The sequence below is a fragment of the Schistocerca nitens genome, chromosome 3, assembly GCF_023898315.1.
Source record: "Schistocerca nitens isolate TAMUIC-IGC-003100 chromosome 3, iqSchNite1.1, whole genome shotgun sequence".
Lineage (NCBI taxonomy): Eukaryota > Metazoa > Arthropoda > Insecta > Orthoptera > Acrididae > Schistocerca > Schistocerca nitens.
In genome coordinates, this window is record NC_064616.1 from 617,660,492 (window position 1) to 617,679,615 (window position 19,124).

The 19,124-nt window shown below is 42.8% G+C and overlaps 1 protein-coding gene across 3 annotated transcripts in view; it reads left to right on the forward strand.

The window, feature by feature from the left end:
- The window catches only part of LOC126248553 (beta-1,3-galactosyltransferase 5-like), a 334,826-nt gene that overhangs the window by 158,094 nt on the left and 157,608 nt on the right, over positions 1–19,124 (forward strand). For 2 of the 3 annotated variants that reach the window (XM_049949633.1, XM_049949632.1), the window contains exon 1: positions 6,767–6,899. The exons of the other annotated variant lie outside the window; for it this stretch is intronic. In XM_049949633.1, the coding sequence (XP_049805590.1) occupies positions 6,821–6,899 (79 nt within the window). In that variant the 5' untranslated portion in view covers positions 6,767–6,820. Of the gene's footprint in view, positions 1–6,766; positions 6,900–19,124 lie in introns of those variants that run through there. 3 annotated transcript variants of the gene reach the window in all.

The window sequence follows — 19,124 nt, forward strand, 5'->3', positions numbered from 1 at the left end:
CACTATCTGAATAATTTCTTTTATTTCATCATACATTTCTTCAATTTCTTCCTCATCTGCAGAGCTAGTTGGCATATAAAATTGTACTACTATAGTAGGTGTGGGCTTCGTATCTATCTTGGCCACAATAATGCGTTCACTAAGCTGTCTGCAGTAGCTTACCCGCGTTCCTATTTTCCTATTCATTATTAAACCTACTCCTGCATTACCCCTATTTGACTTTGTGTTTATAACCCTGTAGTCACCTGACCAGAAGTCTTGTTCCTCCTGCCACCGAACTTCACTAATTCCCACTATATCTAACTTTAACCTATCCATTTCCCTTTTCAAATTTTCTAACCTACCTGCCCGATTAAGGGACCTGACATTCCACGCTCCGATCCGTAGAACGCCAGTTTTCTTTCTCCTGATAATGACATCCTCTTGAGTAGTCCCCGCCCGGAGATCCGAATGGGGGACTATTTTACCTCCGGAATATTTTACCCAAGAGGACGCCATCATCATTTAATCATACAGTAAAGCTGCATGCCCTCGGGAAAAATTACGGCCGTAGTTTCCCCTTGCTTTCAGCCGTTCGCAGTACCAGCACAGCAAGGCCGTTTTGGTTATTGTTACAAGGCCAAATCAGTCAAATGGTTCAAATGGCTCTGAGCACTATGGGACTCAACTGCTGTGGTCATAAGTCCCCTAGAACTCAGAACTACTTAAACCTAACTAACCTAAGGACAGCACACAACACCCAGCCATCACGAGGCAGAGAAAATCCCTGACCCCGCCGGGAATCGAACCCGGGAACCCGGGCGTGGGAAGCGAGAACGCTACCGCACGACCACGAGATGCGGGCCCAAATCAGTCAATCATCCAGACTGTTGCCCTTGCAACTACTGAAAAGGCTGCTGCCCCTCTTCAGGAACCACACGTTTGTCTGGCCTCTCAACAGATACCCCTCCGTTGTGTTTGTACCTACGGTACGGCTATCTGTATCGCTGAGGCACGCAAGCCTCCCCGCCAACGGCAAGGTCCATGGTTCATGGGGGGGAAGGGTGACATAATGCTTTCGTATTCTCCCTTGACTCATTGTGGCGCACTAATATTGTAACTGCCCTCGATATCCTGGATACTGACACTGGGATGGAAGTGATGTACGAGCTGACCCACACATGTTCTATCGGAGACGTATCCAGGGTTCTTGCTGGCCACGATACTGTCTCAACACCACCCAGGTGGTTAATTAAGAGAAGTGTTATGTGTTGACGAGTTCTGACGATGTTTTTTCGTTAGAAAGAGTTAAAACTTAATTTAATGAAATTTGATTGACTAAGTAAAAAAACCTTTTTTATCTCGTGGTACTTATAGAGGCTACTCTTGGCTAACCAAGAAAATGAAATGAATGGAAAACGTATTATTAAAATCTGTCTACAGTACTTTACAGTGTTTTCAGTATGTCAATGTACATTTCAAACACATTGCTTCATCACCAGGACCTCGTTATGCAAGAACCTCTCTAGCAATGTCAACCCCTCTGCAACACCTATCAACATAATTCGCAGACACGCGTTTCTGGAGTTTTGACATCGCTATAAAGGTCCTTGCATAACGATTGAGGCTGTGGTGAAGAAGCCGTGCCTTCTTACAGTATATGGGTGAGGTAACAACGCTGTAAAAGACAGGAGATGGATTGTGTTATCAAGTTTTACAACTGTTTTGTTTCAAGATGACACAATTATCACTCGTTGAGGAAAATGTCATTTAAAAGAAGCGTATAATGAAAACTGAGGACTTTATAGATGGAAATTAGTTAGAGTATCGAATAAATAGTGAGTGAAGAACCACACAGAGCCCAAATCCAAATCTCGCAGCCCCTTAGAAAGTACTTCAAATTTTCAGTTACATATATGTGCACTGAGAACGTCCTTATAAACATTTTAAACAGCAGAAGGCTAGGATTGAATATGAAATATGCTGTAGAGCGCTATTAACATCTATAAAGAACACTACTACAATTCCCGTAAATTTGGCGGAATTCCTTCAGGGGGCTAGCAAGTCATTAGCTGCTACATATCAGGTCAACTCTGTTCTGTTCGTAGTGACCACAGGAAGGTGACTGGATAGAATCTGTTGTCGGTCTCAGGTAGTAACAGAATGTTTTCTTCATGGCGCCACGGAACCTTTAACTAACCTGGCAGCATACAATCGGCAGTGTTAGTAGAATGTGATAAGAGTCTGACTTTCCCAGGCTTTACACAGGCTCTGCGTGCCTGTGGTCAGATCTGTTATACGAATAGGACGGAGTATGACATTTTATTCATTTTCTACACTTCCATTACTGCACAAAGGAAGAGAGTTACAACACTAGACTTTTGTTGGGTAGATTTAATATACGATATTCCTCAATTCCATTTGAGTCATCGATAGAACGCAAAGAACCGCAGAGCCTGTGGGATTTCAGTAAAAGAAACAGACGCTTACTACCGCTTGTATGCTATGAAGTCGGCTCACGCTTAGGACATCACGTGAGGAAACGTTTTGTTATGACTTGACATCTACGCAGTTACCATCCTCTGGCCACTACAAGAAAAAGTGAAAGATTGGAGTTTATCGTTGCGTCTTCTTCGAAGTCAGTAAAGAATATGCACAGTGGGACAAAAAGGGACGTCCAATGGGCTTTTTGTAGGAACTCTGTCATAACTGACACAAAGTGCTTCAGGTAAACAGGAACATAGCGTGTACAGTCCTCTTCCTGACACGGGTTCAACGTCTCAAGCACTGCGCCACGTCGACTGTCCCAACCGTTCAGTCTTCTGCCCAATTTAAACACAATGAACAAATAAATTAGTCATCCCCACCAGAAATCACGCTAATTCCAGAAACATCGCCCTTATTCTTGATAATGGACTCTATTCGGCGAGGACCGCCCAAGGGGCTCACAGCTCTATTATGAGTACGTGTGTGATACGCACTGCGCGCCAAACCATTCTAGTAATTCTTCCTTTCCTGTCCTACAATTTTACTCTCTGACTGTATCTTTTCGCACACTTGGTCTCTAGGACAAATTACTAGCTGACTACCGATCTGTCTTGTAGGACGTCAATTAGGCTTTTCCCACTTTCTTCCCTTTATTTTAGACCACATATTTCGATTACCTTATGTTCGCGGTCTCCACATCTAGGTCTGATCATCTTTTCTAAATTCTTTTATAGAGTGTGCAGGCCGTGCAGGGAAGGTCGCCCAATACCCAGCATGATATCCAGTCCATGTGGAGGTCATCAGGTACCGGTACGGTGGTTGCCCCCTGACTACGCAGGGACTGCACTGTTGATGACCTAGCTGTCACCTCTCCGCGCATGCCGTGGACGAGGTTTTTGTCCGTTTGGGGACACCGAAACTCTAGGCATGGGGCATTACACAAGGTGGCCTTTGCTCTGTCTGGGTGACGCCACTGGGCATAGCCCTCGTTCGTAGTAGGCGGAATCATGGTGGGTGTTTGCCTTCATGAAACGGCCAAAGTTATCAGCCGGTGGTCGTGAGGCTCTGGCGGTCTCTTCAGACAGACCACAATTCAGTGCAAAGCATTAAAACTGTAGAAACTTTCCCTCCTCGGACACGCCATAGGAGAAAAACTGAACCAGGTGACTTGGAGACAGTTATTCATCTCAGTTTCTGCTCCGAACCCAAACAAATGGCTGATCCTTTCTCTTTACTTAGCCAGTGATCTTTGTGGAGAATATTTAAAACTCATTTGGCTACCTTTCTGACCTTAGTAGATTACGAAGTGGTTCGCACGTGTCACTCAATTGCAGGCAACTTGGTTTGTGCCTGTTACCAAACCATACCATGGGCACCCAAACATGGCGCATGGATTGATTTTTCAACACAACCTAACGCTGCAGACAGATGAAGAAGTACACGAACACCTGGAGAGGTGACGGAACCACTTCATACGCCATGCATGTCGAGCCCCTCCAGACAACAAGTTTGACACTGGAACATTCGCCCTCGCTTTTGAAGTAGATTCGTTTCCAAAGAAGGTCAAAATCATGATTTACTGCTACGATGTGAAGACGCATATTCCACTCTCGATGTTGTGCTTGATATGCCAGCGTTTTAGACAGTCTTCCCGGCATACATACGACTTGATCTGTGGAGACTGTACTCAACCGCTTCACTTTTTCAGGACCCTCTCCCCAGAAATCCACAGATCAGCAACCCTACACCAGCCATTCGCTGAAGAAGCCACGGACTCTTGGTCCCAGAGTGGCTCACTCTTCTTTCTTTCTTACATCTACATGGGATAAGCACTCACAAGATTCTTGCCGTCATAAGTTGTGAAAGAGAAGAAGAAGAAATGTAGGGAGTATGCTGTCTTGGTGATTTTAGAGGGGCCAGACCTCCCCCCCCCCCCTCCCGCCACACGCACACACACACACACCTTCGAACTCCAAATAGATGTTCGTTGATGTTGTTCCACATCCATTGGTTACTGATATTGTTCCCAGGGCGTGACCAGTCCTCCCAGCCCCTCCACAACTAACCAGGACACCCTCATCTTGATAGCCCAATGAAACTGCAACGCATACTACTGTCACCTACCGGAACTACAACTAATTTCCTCTTGTTGTGTGATCTGTGTTGCTCTCCAAGAAACACATTTCAGTGATGACCATTCTCCCACGCTTCGAATCTACTGTGCATTCTGTCAGAATCACACTGGCCCTGAGAGAGCATCTGGATGGTCTGTACAATGGTTCTCACAGATATCGTCAGTAAGCGGATTCACCCCTGTACTCCACTGATAACAGCAGTGCAAGCGCAACCAGTCCCAGTGATCACCAATTGTAAAGTTTACTGACGTGGCCTTAATTACCTTGAAATGATCACCATAATGCAACAGTTCTCTCCCCTTTTCTCCTATTTGGGGATTTCAATGTGTACTACGTGCTGTAGGGGAGTACCACTTCACTTGGATGGGAATTCTGATCAACCACCTTATTTCTGAGCTTTATTTGTGCCTCTCTCTGATGGTACTCCTACCAATTTTAGTGCCACCCATGACATCTTTTTGAGGATGTACCTTATGCGCTTTTACCACAGTCTAGACCTTCGCTACAATGGTCACTGCATGACGAGCTTAGTGACCACTTTCTGGCGATCCTGTCACTTCCTTATGACCACCCAACAGAAAACTTATCACGTTGTGATCTTTGAAGAGGTAGCTGGCAGTTGCGTACCACTGCCATGACCTTCACCACCTCTCTGTCAGAGTGAATCGACGAAACTGTGGGAAACGTCTTCCACGCAATCACCCCTACCGCTGGATTTGCTATGCCCCTTTCTAGGGGCCCAATCCGCCACCAGTCGGTGCCATGGTGGACCAAAGACATTTCAGCACCTATTCAGGATCGTCGAAGGGCTCTGAAATGTCTCAAGCGGCTGCCCCCACAGACCACCCTCATCACTTTTAAGTGGCTCCACACTGAAGCTTGCAATGTAATTAAAATCTGTAAGACGGATTTCGGCGAGCGCAACATATCACCCTTACGGGGGTGCTCACATGTATCCAGCCCAAAAAAAATTTACATCCTTCAAAACACGGCAAAACCAAAAACGTTGTTTATAGATAGCAAAAACTTTAAAAAGCCAAGATCGCATAAATACCGGTATTTCTGTATTTACAGCAACCAGTTTCGACAGACGTTGCTGTCATCTTCAGGTCTTCAAAAATCTTTGTTATAAAACTTGTTCATTTTGAGTTGAAACCTCACGCCAAGTTGTCATGTGAGTAGATAAAATATAGTACACTATGTAAAGGTTTGTCATAAATAATACATCTAAAATCAAAAAGCACCTTGTACAGATAACCATGTCCATGTATGTAGCGTTCACAGATAATTTTCACGTCATAAAAATCACAGTGCACAAACAAATATTTATCCAACCTTGGCTTCAGAAAGTTTTTACCAAGTAAAACAGACCGCACCTTCTGATTTATCACTATGAGAAAAAGCAGTCAAGCTGTTAAAAAAAAGCTGTTTATAGAACTGTGTTGAGTTAAGATTGTGCAATAAATAGTTGATAAGTAAGAAATTATTTTAGTTGTCGATATTTTAAAGTAAGACTCGACATGCACTAAAATAATAAAAAGACATTATGTACATATATACTAGTACTACGTAAATATTTTATACATACACACAGACATATCTAACAGCACTATATGCCCAGATAATAATAAATCCCTAGCTTACTTACTCACCTCTGTCATCATAAAGAAACTATTGATATGCGAGCGCAGCCGCGGCTCACAGCCAGTATGCCATAAAATGTTTAAAAACACTGCAGTTGCGGGGTGGGTGACCGTGGGGGAGGGGGGGGGAGCACAGAGGGGGGGGGGGGGGGAAGCACATCGCGAGCTATGTTTCAGCGCGCCTCGTGGACTGTTTCGAACCCATTAAATAAAACCTAAATCTGGGTGGTCGAGTAGGGATTTGAACCACCATCCTCCCGCATTGGTTGTAACTACAGTTAGTACCTAATTAGTTGAAACAGTATCTCAGTGGGTCCAGATTTTTCGACCGGCGATCTGGTAGCGAGTGACTTCCGTGACAAAACGTAACATAAGAGCGTAAACGACAAAGCTGGCGAAAACAACTTTCCTTGTGGTCAGCGATTACATTCGTGCCGGAAGCCAATGCGCGCGGCGAGAGATAAGCTGGTGGAACACAGGTTTTCATGCGACGTTGCACTTTTAGTCTTGCTTGAACCGAGCGTAAACGCCACACACTCCTGCAGTGTAAATCATAGTCGTGGTAAACGCGCACCAATGGAGAAAAATAGGACGATCCAGCCTGACATAAGGCTGCCACCCAAACAGCTATGTCTTTTGAGACATAATGATTCAGGTGAGTACCACGCGCTTATCGCTTACAACTGAACACAGTCTTAGTCTTAGCTCTGTTGACTGCTTTGCGCATACGAGCTTCGTCGTATCATTCAATAATGGTTCCATTCGTTGTCAGTACAATGAAAATTTGCTGACGATGAAGAGGCCTTATTTCATCTAACCAGAAATTCTGCGTTTTATCTGTGTAACATCTCAAGGTGACGCAGTTCACGTTGAACATTTAAATTGCATTAGGCGAACGAAACTTTACTCATCTTTCTAGAATTACTACACATTTCTTTGGCAGACTACTCGAGACCACTTCGTAAAAGGTTCCGTCCGTTTCTTTCCGCTGGTTTTCGCTAATGATAATTCCTCACCTATATGTAGTCACAAACCTCTAAAGAATTTCTTTTGTAGAAATCATCAAATATTTGGCAGTCACTGTTTGCGCGAAATCGAACTTCCATTTCCATTGCAGATTTTTTCTAAAATTCAAATGCTTGTGCGCTGATGCACTGTGTATCCCGTGTTTTCTGACCTAAAAATTTGTTGAAAGATGTTGCACGATTATTCGTTAAATAGTTGCTTTCAAAGCACTAATGAAAATGTAGATATTCCATTGCTTCTGATATATTTCCTCATTGAAAGTCTTTACTATACGAGTCTCTTGAAAAATACCGTTTGTTCGTGAACATTGCTCCAATGCACGTTGGAAAAATGTTGTTTTGTGTTCAACCGTGGCAGTTTAGTACACACCTGTGCTATCAATTTAGTGACTTTATTAACAGCAGCTTCAGTATTAGTTCATTTTTCCATCATTTTTAATTAATAGTCTGCATTTGAAAGCTGTAGCAACGTTTTAGAAAAGAACGACAGAAAAATAAATAGTTGTACTCTTCTACGGAGCTGCTTGTATTTTGTAAATGTTTACAAAGTAGTAAGTTTTCGCTCATGCATCTACAGATATGATTTTTCTGACAAATGTAATAAGCACTTCGCACGTATTCGGCTACGAAGTGTGGATGATCAGTGCAGGTACCAATAGGTTCCGGCCGTACTGGTGATGCATTGCAGATTCCTTACTAAGACCATTTAAATTGATAATCTGAAGAGAAACTGAACTATGAGTGAGAGCAAACGAAGTTTAACAGCTACAAGGGGACTTACCAGAAGGCACCTATCTTTCCTGCTGTTTCTACTTCACAGACGTATTTATTTATTGGAAATTTATTATTAGTTATTGTTTACCTGCATCAAGCTCTTCCATGGACAATGCTGCAATTTATTATATGCATAACTAGTGCATAAGGTGTTTTACGATATTCCTGTTTACTGCATGCATATAATCTGACCAACAAACCGCAGTCTCATTTACCCTTGAAGAATTCTGACCAAAACCGTCATATGGTACTTGTTTTCATCCAGCCTCGATATCTCAATCAGCCTTCACAACCAATTACATCTTTTTACAGCCAGTATCATCACCGTTAGCGGTAAAGGCCTCTTCCAAACTGTTCCATACTGCAATCCTACAACCATGTTGTTCTTGCATATTTTACAATACCATCTACCCCACTTTCGTCAGGTTGTCGTCTCGCCTTTTATTATCTTTTGGTATACTGCAAAGAACTTTCTTGATCCGTCTTAGGCCTGTTCTCCTGGCTACATGTTCAGATCACCTATAATACATTTTCGTTGCAGCTGTAATCAGGTCTTCTACGTGAGTTAGTTCCGTCATTCATTTGACTGTTTCCCCACCTGTCCTAGTAATTCCAAAGCAGCATCTTGCCATTCCTCACGATTTTTGGGTGGTCTTCGCCTTCGAAGTTTCGTCTCACAGCCATAATTCAAAATTGCCAAGACATACGGATTTTCAGGCAAATCACAAACTTGGTTTGTGATTTTACCAAAACCATTCCAAGCCATTTTTACTGTTCTGCTTACTTATTTTGTTGTCAGTTCAGTTGCTGTCTTCAATTGATCTAAATAAAAAATCCCATCAATTGGTTCGAAGCAAACGAAAGTGGTTCATATGAGTTTGGATTCCTCTATGGCTGCTGACAATATTTTTCGCGATATCTACATCTACACATACAGTCCGCAAGCCACCCTACGGTGCGTGGCGGAGGGTACCCTGTACCACTATTTGTCATTTCCCCTCCTGTTCCACTTGCAAATAGAGCGAGGGAAAAACGACTATCTGCACGCCTCCGTATGAGCAGTAATTTCTCGTATCTTATCTTCGAGGTTCTTACGTGCGATGTATATTGGCGGCAGTAGAATCGTTCGGCAGTCAACTTCAGATGCCGGTTCTTTAAATTTTTTCAATAGTGTTTCTCGAAAAGAACGTCACCTTCCGTACAGGGATTCCCATTTGAGTTCCCGAAGCATTTCAGTAACACTTATGTGTTGTTAGATCCTACCAGTAACAAATCTAGTAGCCCGCCTCTCAATTTCTGCGATGTCTTCCTTCAATCCGACCTGATACGGATCCCAAACACTCGAGCAGTACCCAAGAATAGGTCGCTCCGGCGTCCTATATGCGGTCTCCTTTACAGGTGAACCACTCTTTCCTAAAATTCTCTCAATAAACCGAAGTCGACCATTTGCCTTCCCTACCACAGTTTTCACACGCTCATTCCACCTCGTATCGCTGTGCAACGTTACGCTCAGATATTTAAACGGCTTGACTGTGTCAAGCAGGACACTAGTAATACTCTATCCGAGCATTACAGGTTTGTTCTTCCTACTCATCCGCATTAATTTACGTCTTTACACATTTGAGGCTAGCTGCCATTCATCACACCAAGTGGAAATTTTATCTAAGTCGTCTTGTATCTTCCTACAGTCATTCAACTTCGACACCTTCCCGTACACCTCGGCATCATCAGCAGGCAACTAACTGCAGATTGCTACCCATCCTGTCCGCCAGATCTATTTGGTTGGCTCTCCTTTTAATTCTGATTTTGCTACTAAAGTGTTCGAATGTAATGGGCACCGTAGCATTCATGTATACATTGATGTGCCATAAAATTATAACCACGGCAACGTGACGCGTAAGGAATGTACTTCGGCAGTCAAATGAAAACGAGACAGATGAAAAAATTAAGTAAACTCTTAATTATTTCATAGGTAATTTCCATAACTGTTCTGTTAATACATTTATCTCACTGTGAGACTAGACGGTCAATGCCTTCATGGAAAAATGTTTGCAATTACTTACAGAGGCCAGCCGCGGTGGCCGAGTGGTTCCAGGCGCTTCAATCAGGAACCGCGCGACCGCTACGGTCGCAGGTTCGAATCCTGCCTCGGGCATGGATGTGTGTGATGTCCATAGGTTAGTTAGGTGTAAGTAGTTCTAAGTTCTAGGGAACTGATGACCTGAGATGTTAAGTCCCATAGTGCTCAGAGCCATTTGAACCATGTTTTTTTTACCTGTGGGGAACACTAAAGGACGTCGTTTATCGACAAAAGCCATGCACATTGGATGAACTTCGAGAATTCATCGTACATTCATGTGCAAATATCCAACTGAACATGTTGCAGTCAGCATGCACACCAAATGTAAAGGTGTTTACAAAAAGAAACGATCTGTTGTTTGAACTAAAGATGCACATAATTTTATAATCATTTAACAAAAATGTTCACATAGCAGAATAAATAAAAACGAAAACCCACTGATGATGGCACAGTGGTGCCGAAACATGTTTGGGTACTGAGAAAAAACGGTGTTTTGCATAACTGGCGGACCTCACATCTAATTGCAAACACTGCCAATACAAGGAGATGCAAAACAAAATGATGGATATTACAAGGATGAGTTTACTGTACTCTCCTGGCCACCAGCCTCCCCAGATGTAAACCAAATCGAGATTCTGTGGGACCTCATCGCGCCATGGATCTTTATTTGAGAAACCTAGCGCAGCTGGTCACAGTACTGAAGTCGGAATGGCTCCATATACCTGCGAGTACCTCAATTACTCTCTTCCTGCACGTCTTGCAGCAGCCCGCGCGGTAGAAGGTGGTGTCTCATTCTTCTGACAAGTGGTCACATAAATATGACTGGACAGTGTATGAGCGGAACATGGGTTCAAATGGCTCTAAGCACTATGGGACTTGACATCTGAGGTCATCAGTCCCCTAGACTTAGAACTACTTAAACCTAACTAACCTAAGGACATCACACACGTCCATGCCCAGGGCAGGATTCGAACCAGTGACCGTAGCAGCTGGGCGGTTCCGGACTGAAGCGCCTAGAAGCACTCGGCCACAGCGGCCGGCCGGAACATGGGGAACGATTCTAGCGACAATATGGTGCGGAAACGGGGAAATTCACGGACGTAAGCGACTGTGATGAAGGACAGATTGTTATGACATGGCGCCTGGGTACAAGCGTCCGTGAAGCTGCGAAGCTGTTCGGCTGTTCGCGTGCTGCTGTCGTGAGCATCTTTGTATAGTGGTTGAAGGACAGACAAATTCGCCTGATCAGAAACCGATGAAATAGACTGGGATGCTATCGCGTGTTAGCACCGAGCCCACAAACTACAGGCACGAAATTTCCAGGAACTGCGTAACTTGTGTGTATACATTTGGTGCCATATACCTCCACAAACCTGACAAGGACTTTTAGAATCCATGACATACAGAACGGATGCTGTATTGCGTTCCAAAGATGGATCAACACAATATTGATCAAGTTCTCATAAAGTTTTGGTCATAAAGTGGATATTTTTCAGTACACTAAGATAGGCTGAATCGCTGCTTCTTTCCCTAGGGCTTTTAGTACAGGCTGCCATTCTATACTCACGAAGATGCAAAGCTGGTACTTTTTGCCGATGATACAAGTATAGCTATCTCACCCGACAGACAAGAATTAACTGATGAAATTGTAAACGATGTTTTTCAGAAAATCATTAAGTGGTTCTCTGCAAATGGGCTCTCATTAAACTTTGACAAAACACAGTATATACAGTTCTACACAGTAAATGGAATGACACTATTAATAAATATAGACTTCGATCAGAAATCGGTAGCTAAGGGAGAATATTCAAAATTTCTAGGTGTGTGCATTGATGAGGGGTTGAACTGTAAAAAACACACTGAAGATCTGATCAAACGTTTGAGTTCAGCTACTTATGCTATTAGGGTCATTGCAAATTTTGGCGATATACATTTCAGTAAATTAGCTTACCATGCCTGTTTTCATTCTCTGCTTTCGTATGACATCATTTTCTGGGAGTGTTCATTGCACAAAAGCGTGTAATCAGAATAATTGCTGGAGCTCATCCAAGATCATCCTGCAGACACTTATTTAAAGAGTGAGAGATCTTCACTATAGCCTCACAATATATATATATATATATATATATATATATATATATATATATATATATATATATATATATATATATATCCGAACGAATTCAAAAGTAATAGCAGTGTACATGACTACAACACTAGGAGAAAGGGTGATCTTCACTACTCAAGGTTAAATCTAACTTTGGCTCAGAAGGGGGTAAATTATTCTGCCACAAAAGTCTTTGGTCACTTACCTAATAGCATCAAAAGTATGACAGATAGCCATATAGCATTTAAAAGGAAATTAAAGGAATTTCTGAATGGCAACTCCTTTCACTTATTAGATGAATTTTTGGATATAGTAAGTGGGTAATTCCCCCCCCCCCCCTCCCCACCCCACCCCCCACCCCAATAAAAGTGTAGACACCTTTTATTAACCTGACACGTTCCACATCATTACGAAGTGTCGTATTCATGATCTATGGAACAAGTACTAATCTAACCTAATCTAATCTAGTTGAACCTTAGTCCAAAGGCTTTTGGAACTCTATGACTGCCTGGTAAAGTGTAAATTCAAATTTATAGTTCCACTCTGTAGATTTTTCGTGAGTTGCAAATGATCCACCGTACTTCATCGCTTTATAACACTAGCTTCTTCCTTTACTTGATTAAAATTTAATTTTTTCTACGGCGTTGGTGATTTTTTTTATTAATCTTGTCATTAGAGGAGGAAACTGATAAGTCTACAATCTTTTTTCCTTTTCTGTCTCCTTTCCTGTGATGCAGAACAGTTGGAGCATTATTCCAGTTTGGTGGAATTACACATGATTACGTTCGACAATGTTCATGGGTGCACTAAGTGTTCCCAGCCTCTCACCGTACGACGGTACGTCCAGTTTTGTCGAACATGATCGTTTTGGTGGTCCAGGTGTTATGGTGTGGGGAGGCATAATATTACGTGCGCGTACTAACCTCCAAATCTTTTAAGACGGCACACTTACCGGTCAACGTTATCCGTATTCCCTCCCCAAGCGCGTTTTTTCAGGGGGGGGGGGGGGCATTCAGATCCAGCTTCATTCTTCTGAATGACAATGCACGACCGCATCGTGCTGCACGGATGGACGAGCTCTTGGAAAGAGAGGACATTCGGCGAATTGACTGGCCTGCCCGTTCGCTCGACTTAAAAAGGATCGACCAGGTGTGGGATGCGTTGGGGAGACGTCCACATGTACCAACGACCATTCAGCGGTTGGCAGAGCACGTACTGCCGTCCTTGGTGCTCACACATCCTATTAAGAACCATCCCCCGCCTTTTGAAATGTCAGGGAGACCATCATGAATCGCAATGACTTCAATGTAATTGTTCGTCTCATTTGGTATTTATTTCAGTTACCTTTTGGACTGTACCGTAGCAGTTCTTCCTATGTGTGATCCAAGTTTCATCGAGCTGTGTTACTTGGCAATGACACATCATGCGAAAGTTACTTTCGTTCTTTAGTTTTGTGCAGTATATTCCTCTCTCGTGTCACGAAAGTCTTACCAACGAGAGAGTAGTTTCTATGTTCCACGTCTGAAGCAACCTGAAATTTTACAGTTTAGAAAGTCTACAAACCATATTTGAAGAATATTTGCATTACATATCTTCATCTTCACGGACACTCCTCAAGCCACTCCACAGCACATGGCGGACTGTTCCATTCGCAAAAAAATGGCTCTGAGCACTATGGGACTTAACATCTGACGTCATCAGTCCCCTAGAACTTAGAACTACTTAAACCTAACTAACCTAAGGACATCACACACATCCATGCCCGAGGCAGGATTCGAACCTGCGACTGTAGCGGTCGCTCGTTTCCAGACTGTAGCGCCTAGAACCGCTCGGCCACCCCGACCGGCGTTCCATTCGCAAATGGAGCGAGGAAAAAGACAATTGCCTTTATATTCTGTACTAGCTCCAATTTCCCTTATTTTCTCCTTACGGTGCTTACACGAAGTGATTGTAGGCGGCATCAGAATCATTACGCAGTCCGTTGCAAATTCCAATACTCTAAACTCAATAATGTTTTGCAAAAGCATTGCCTTCTTCCAACCAGGGGTTGTCTTGTAAACTTACGGAGAATTTCAATAACGCTCTCGTAATGACTGAACTGACCAGTAACAAATCTAGCACACTGCTTCTGAATTGCTGCGATATCTTACTTTTGTCCGCCCTGACCGTTATCTATAACATTTAAGTTGTATCAAAAGGGGTCGCACAAGCCTCTAATTTAGTGCAGCGCTGCACTTCTCAGAAGCATCCCAAGAAATTTTATTAGGTTATCCGCCTTCCCTGTAACTGAACAGTTGTGTTCGTTACATTTAATGCCGATTCGCAACGTTTCGCCTAGATATTATATCCACATTTATGGGAAACTGCATTCCTCGCATCAAATGAAAATTCTGTCTAAGTCGCTCTGAAACCCTTTATATTTACTCAACAATTTATTGCGAAGAGCCGGCCAGAGTGGCCGAGCGGTTCTAGGCGCTACAGTCTGGAACCGCGCGACCGCTGCGGTCGCAGGTTCGAATCCTGCCTCGGGCATGGATGTGTGTGATGTCCTTAGGTTAGTTAGCTTTAAGTAGTTCTAAGTTCTAGGGGACTGATGATCTCAGAAGTTAAGTCCCATAGTGCTCAGAGCCATTTGAACCATTTTTATTGCGAAGACATTTCAGTAATAAACAAATAACAAAACATTATTGTACAATAGCGTTAGTGGCTATGATGTGAGATTTAATGCATGTATTTGTGTCATAGTCAAATGGTTCAAATGGCTCTGAGCACTATGGGACTCAACTGCTGAGGTCATTAGTCCCCTAGAACTTAGAACTAGTTAAACCTAACTAACCTAAGGACATCACAAACATCCATGCCCGAGGTAGGATTCGAACCTGCGACCGCAGCGGTCTTGCGGTTTCAGACTGCAGCGCCTTTAACCGCACGGCCACTTCGGCCGGCTGTGTCATAGTCGTTGAGCAGATCATCTGCAGGCTCTGATGATGAAGTAGGTGATGATTCTGCCGCTGTTGCTAGTGGATATAGCAGTGTTGCACGTGATACTTAAATCCTGATACTGCTGATGCTGGGAGACGGTCGATGCAGATAGTTTGGAAGTGGTTGTGGTTGGAACGGCAGGACAGCGGAAGGGCTACAGCAGTTCCCAATGGATTAAGATGACTTTCTTAATAAGAGGCAGAATACTCAATGATGTATTAAGAACTGGAGGGAGCGGCAGGGAGGAAGGAGCCGTTCGATTCCCGGCGGGGTCAGGGATTTTCTCTGCCTCGTGATGACTGGGTGTCGTGTGATGTCCTTAGGTTAGTTAGGTTTAAGTAGTTCTAAGTTCTAGGGGACTGATGACCATAGATGTTAAGTCCCATAGTGCTCAGAGCCATTTGAGGAAGGAGCCACGGAAAACATTGCTTGGACGCTAATGAGATGAAGCATATAGGCAGAGGAATGAGGAAGTTATAGTGGCAGATAAGGTTATATCGCCGTTTTTTTAGGTGTGAACAAGAAGTGAGCCCTATTCAATGAATACGCAGTGTAGAGCTTAAGGCTGAAAACTGAGCTGTCAGCGAGGCAAATAATAATTAGGATGTGGAAACATTGGAGGCAGTAGATTTTATTGGAGGTTAATGGTGAGGAAACAGATTCTTCTGCTATGGATGTCAGAAGGGAGCCCACACTATTCAACAGGTGTCTTACGTACGTGAAGAATAGGAGCGGTCGTGTCGAACTTTCCTGGGACGCTTCTGAGTTTGTAGAATGAGTTCACTCGAAGACTCTTGGCTAGAGAACGGGATAGGTGAAAGTTTGTGGGTGCAAGATGGAGACTGTAGAGAGGATACAGTTCACATTCCAGTCAAGCTTCCCGTTAGCTGTTCCGTCACGTCACCGGTGTGTGGGCGTCGCAGGGCAGTGGTATCGTTTTCCCCGCCGAGTTCTTCAACTGCGGTTGCAAGGCTTCCTAGACGTTGACAATAGATGGTTACACTCCAGGGAAGCAATTCGTGGCACATGACATAGTACTGGGCACGGAGAGGTTTTTCCAGGGACGGAGGAATCGCGTAGTGTCATTCGGAGTATGGGACACATCAACCGGTTAAATAGGGACCGAGAGAATTTTTTTCTTTTTAATTTTTTTTCCAGCATACCTCCTTTAATGAGATACAATCATATCACATAACGATGCAAACAGGACATTCGTCTGATTTTATTACAAAATGTAAAATAAAATTGTGCGAAATAATTAATCTACGAAGTACATTAGTCTCACTACACCAATATAAAAAAGTGAAGCGCCTAAAAGACATGGTCAGGTGCGAGTATAACTTCCTACATATACACACTGATGACGGGTTTGTAAGTGACTGGAGTTGCAATTCCACTGTTCGACATGGGTTCTATTTCTGATATTAAAGTATGTGCTTCTATACCATTTTACCGTGGGAAATTCAAATATGTAAACAAAATATCGTTGTGAGGGATACTTTTTATGTAATACGTATATATATGTATATTCACAATTCATGGCAAACACAGAGACGTTATGGAGAAATACGGTTATGTTGCTGCATCCAGTAGTGATAGAACGTGATAATTTCTTGTGCAACAGCAGGTGGGAAGAATCAGACATCATTAGGTTACCGCTGCCACACCTATGTCATTAAGACCTCCTGAAACATCTCATTAACTCGAACGGCGACAGGCGGTCGCTGCCTCGGCAGTAAAGCTTCACGCCTCCTAGGGGCAGTTGCATCGAGTTTACAACAGTGGTGTTAGCCGCAATTTGTGTCAGTCTTAACAAGTGGGTGTTTTGGCTGTCATATTTCTGAGCACGGTTGAATTTTTTAGTTCCTGTGTGTATACTGATTGAGCCTGGTGCTGAAGGTAAAACGACTGCTTGTTTTTACACATCAGCGTTCCTCTAGTTCCCTACTATTAATTTAATACAGGTGTATTACCAAAGTGGTATTTTTAAATTTGCAGAAATGCCACGCCATCGTGGATGTCGATATAAGCCGGAAAACTTCTGCTACATCTGTGGGAAGTTCACTTTTGCCAGAAATAGGAAGAAAATTTCTTCAGTCATAAAGAAAGCATACAAACATTACTTTGGAGTAGAGGTAGGAGCCCAAGGTAAAGAATGGGCACCACATTTCTGTTGTGCTACATGTTACTGCAAGCTAATTCAGTGGTGGAAAGGTAAAGAGAATGTGGCGTTGTTTGCTGTTCCCATGGTGTGGAGGGAGCCTAAGGACCATGTTACTGATTGTTATTTCTGTCTAACAAAAATTCAGGGTTTTACAAGCAAAAAGGCGAAGAGGCACATTGTTTACCCAGATCTGCCTTCAGCGAGAATGCCAGTTCAGCATGCCGACAACCTTCCAGTGCCTTCAAGAGCTCGAGGTCAAATTCTGAGTGACAGTGAAATAAGTAGTACTGAAGAAATCACAGATGATGATTCTTTATATCACTGCACAAGTGAGTCATCGCCACATTTGTTAACACAGGCAGATTTAAATGATTTAGTACGTGATCTAGGACTAAGTAAACAAAAGGCGCAGCTGCTTGGTTCAAGATTACAAGAGTATAATCTACTGCACCAAAGTACTAAAATCAGTGTTTTCAGGCACAGAGAACATGCCTTTATTTCTTATTTTTCAACTGACGAAGCACTAACATTTTGCAATGACGTTGCTGGCCTGATGAAAGTGCTGAACTTCACTTATATTTCACTGGAGTGGAGACTTTTCATAGATGCATCGAAAACAAGTCTGAAGGGTGTTTTGCTCCATAACGGAAATAAAATACCCTCTGTTCCAGTATCTTACGCTAGTTTGACAAAAGAGAATTACGAATTCGTACAAAGGATGCTAAATTCATTAAAATACAATGAACACAAATGGAAAATATGTGCAGATTTCAAGGTAATTGCTATGGAACTGGGAATGCAACAAGGCTACACAAAGTATGCCTGTTTTCTTTGCGAGTGGGATAGTCGAAACCAAAATTCTCACTACGTGAAAAATAAATGGCCTAGGCGAAGAGGGAAAGTTGGCGAAAAGATTGTACAACGTGAAAGTCTGGTAGCTCCTGAATATATACTACTTCCACCGCTTCACATCAAACTTGGCCTGATGAAACAATTCGTGAAGGCCATGGATCCAACAGGCTGTGGGTTTGTATATCTAGCTACCAAATTACCCCGTCTTTCAGCTGCAAAAATAAAGGAAGGTGTATTTGTGGACCCACAAATCAGAGAGCTGCAGAAAGATGCAAATTTTGAAGCATGTTTAACTGATAAAAAACCGCATGGGACTGTTTCAAGATGATGTCGGAAAACTTCCTCGGAAGAAGAAGAGCTACTAACTACAAAGCAATGGTGAAGGATATGATCAAAGCATATCAGGATTTGGGGTGCAATATGTCTTTGAAAGGTACATATGATGGACTCTCATCTGGACTACTTCACAGAGGTATCGGATGAACATGCGGAAAGATTCCATAAAGACATTTCTATCATAGAAAGGCACTATGAAGGGAAGTGGGTACCTTCTATGTTAGCAGATTATTGCTGGAATATCATTCGAGAGAAGAAAGATTCACAATACAAGAGAAAAAAGTGATGTGCATTACAAGGCAGTGGCTCATTGTTTGTCAATTTTCTGTAATTTCTCATGTCAAATAAATGCTTCAAAGTGTATACACAAAGGTTACTGTGTTATATGTTAGATCCCACCCTCCATTAATGTGATGAACTTATAACATCATAAAGATGTGCATTTGTTTGTCGAATTTCACCTCACGTTTGCTGCACTATATCAGAAACTGAAAAGAGAAATAAAATTGCGATTACTCATAAACTATCCCTGACAGAAAAAAAACCAAAAACAGTTTTCA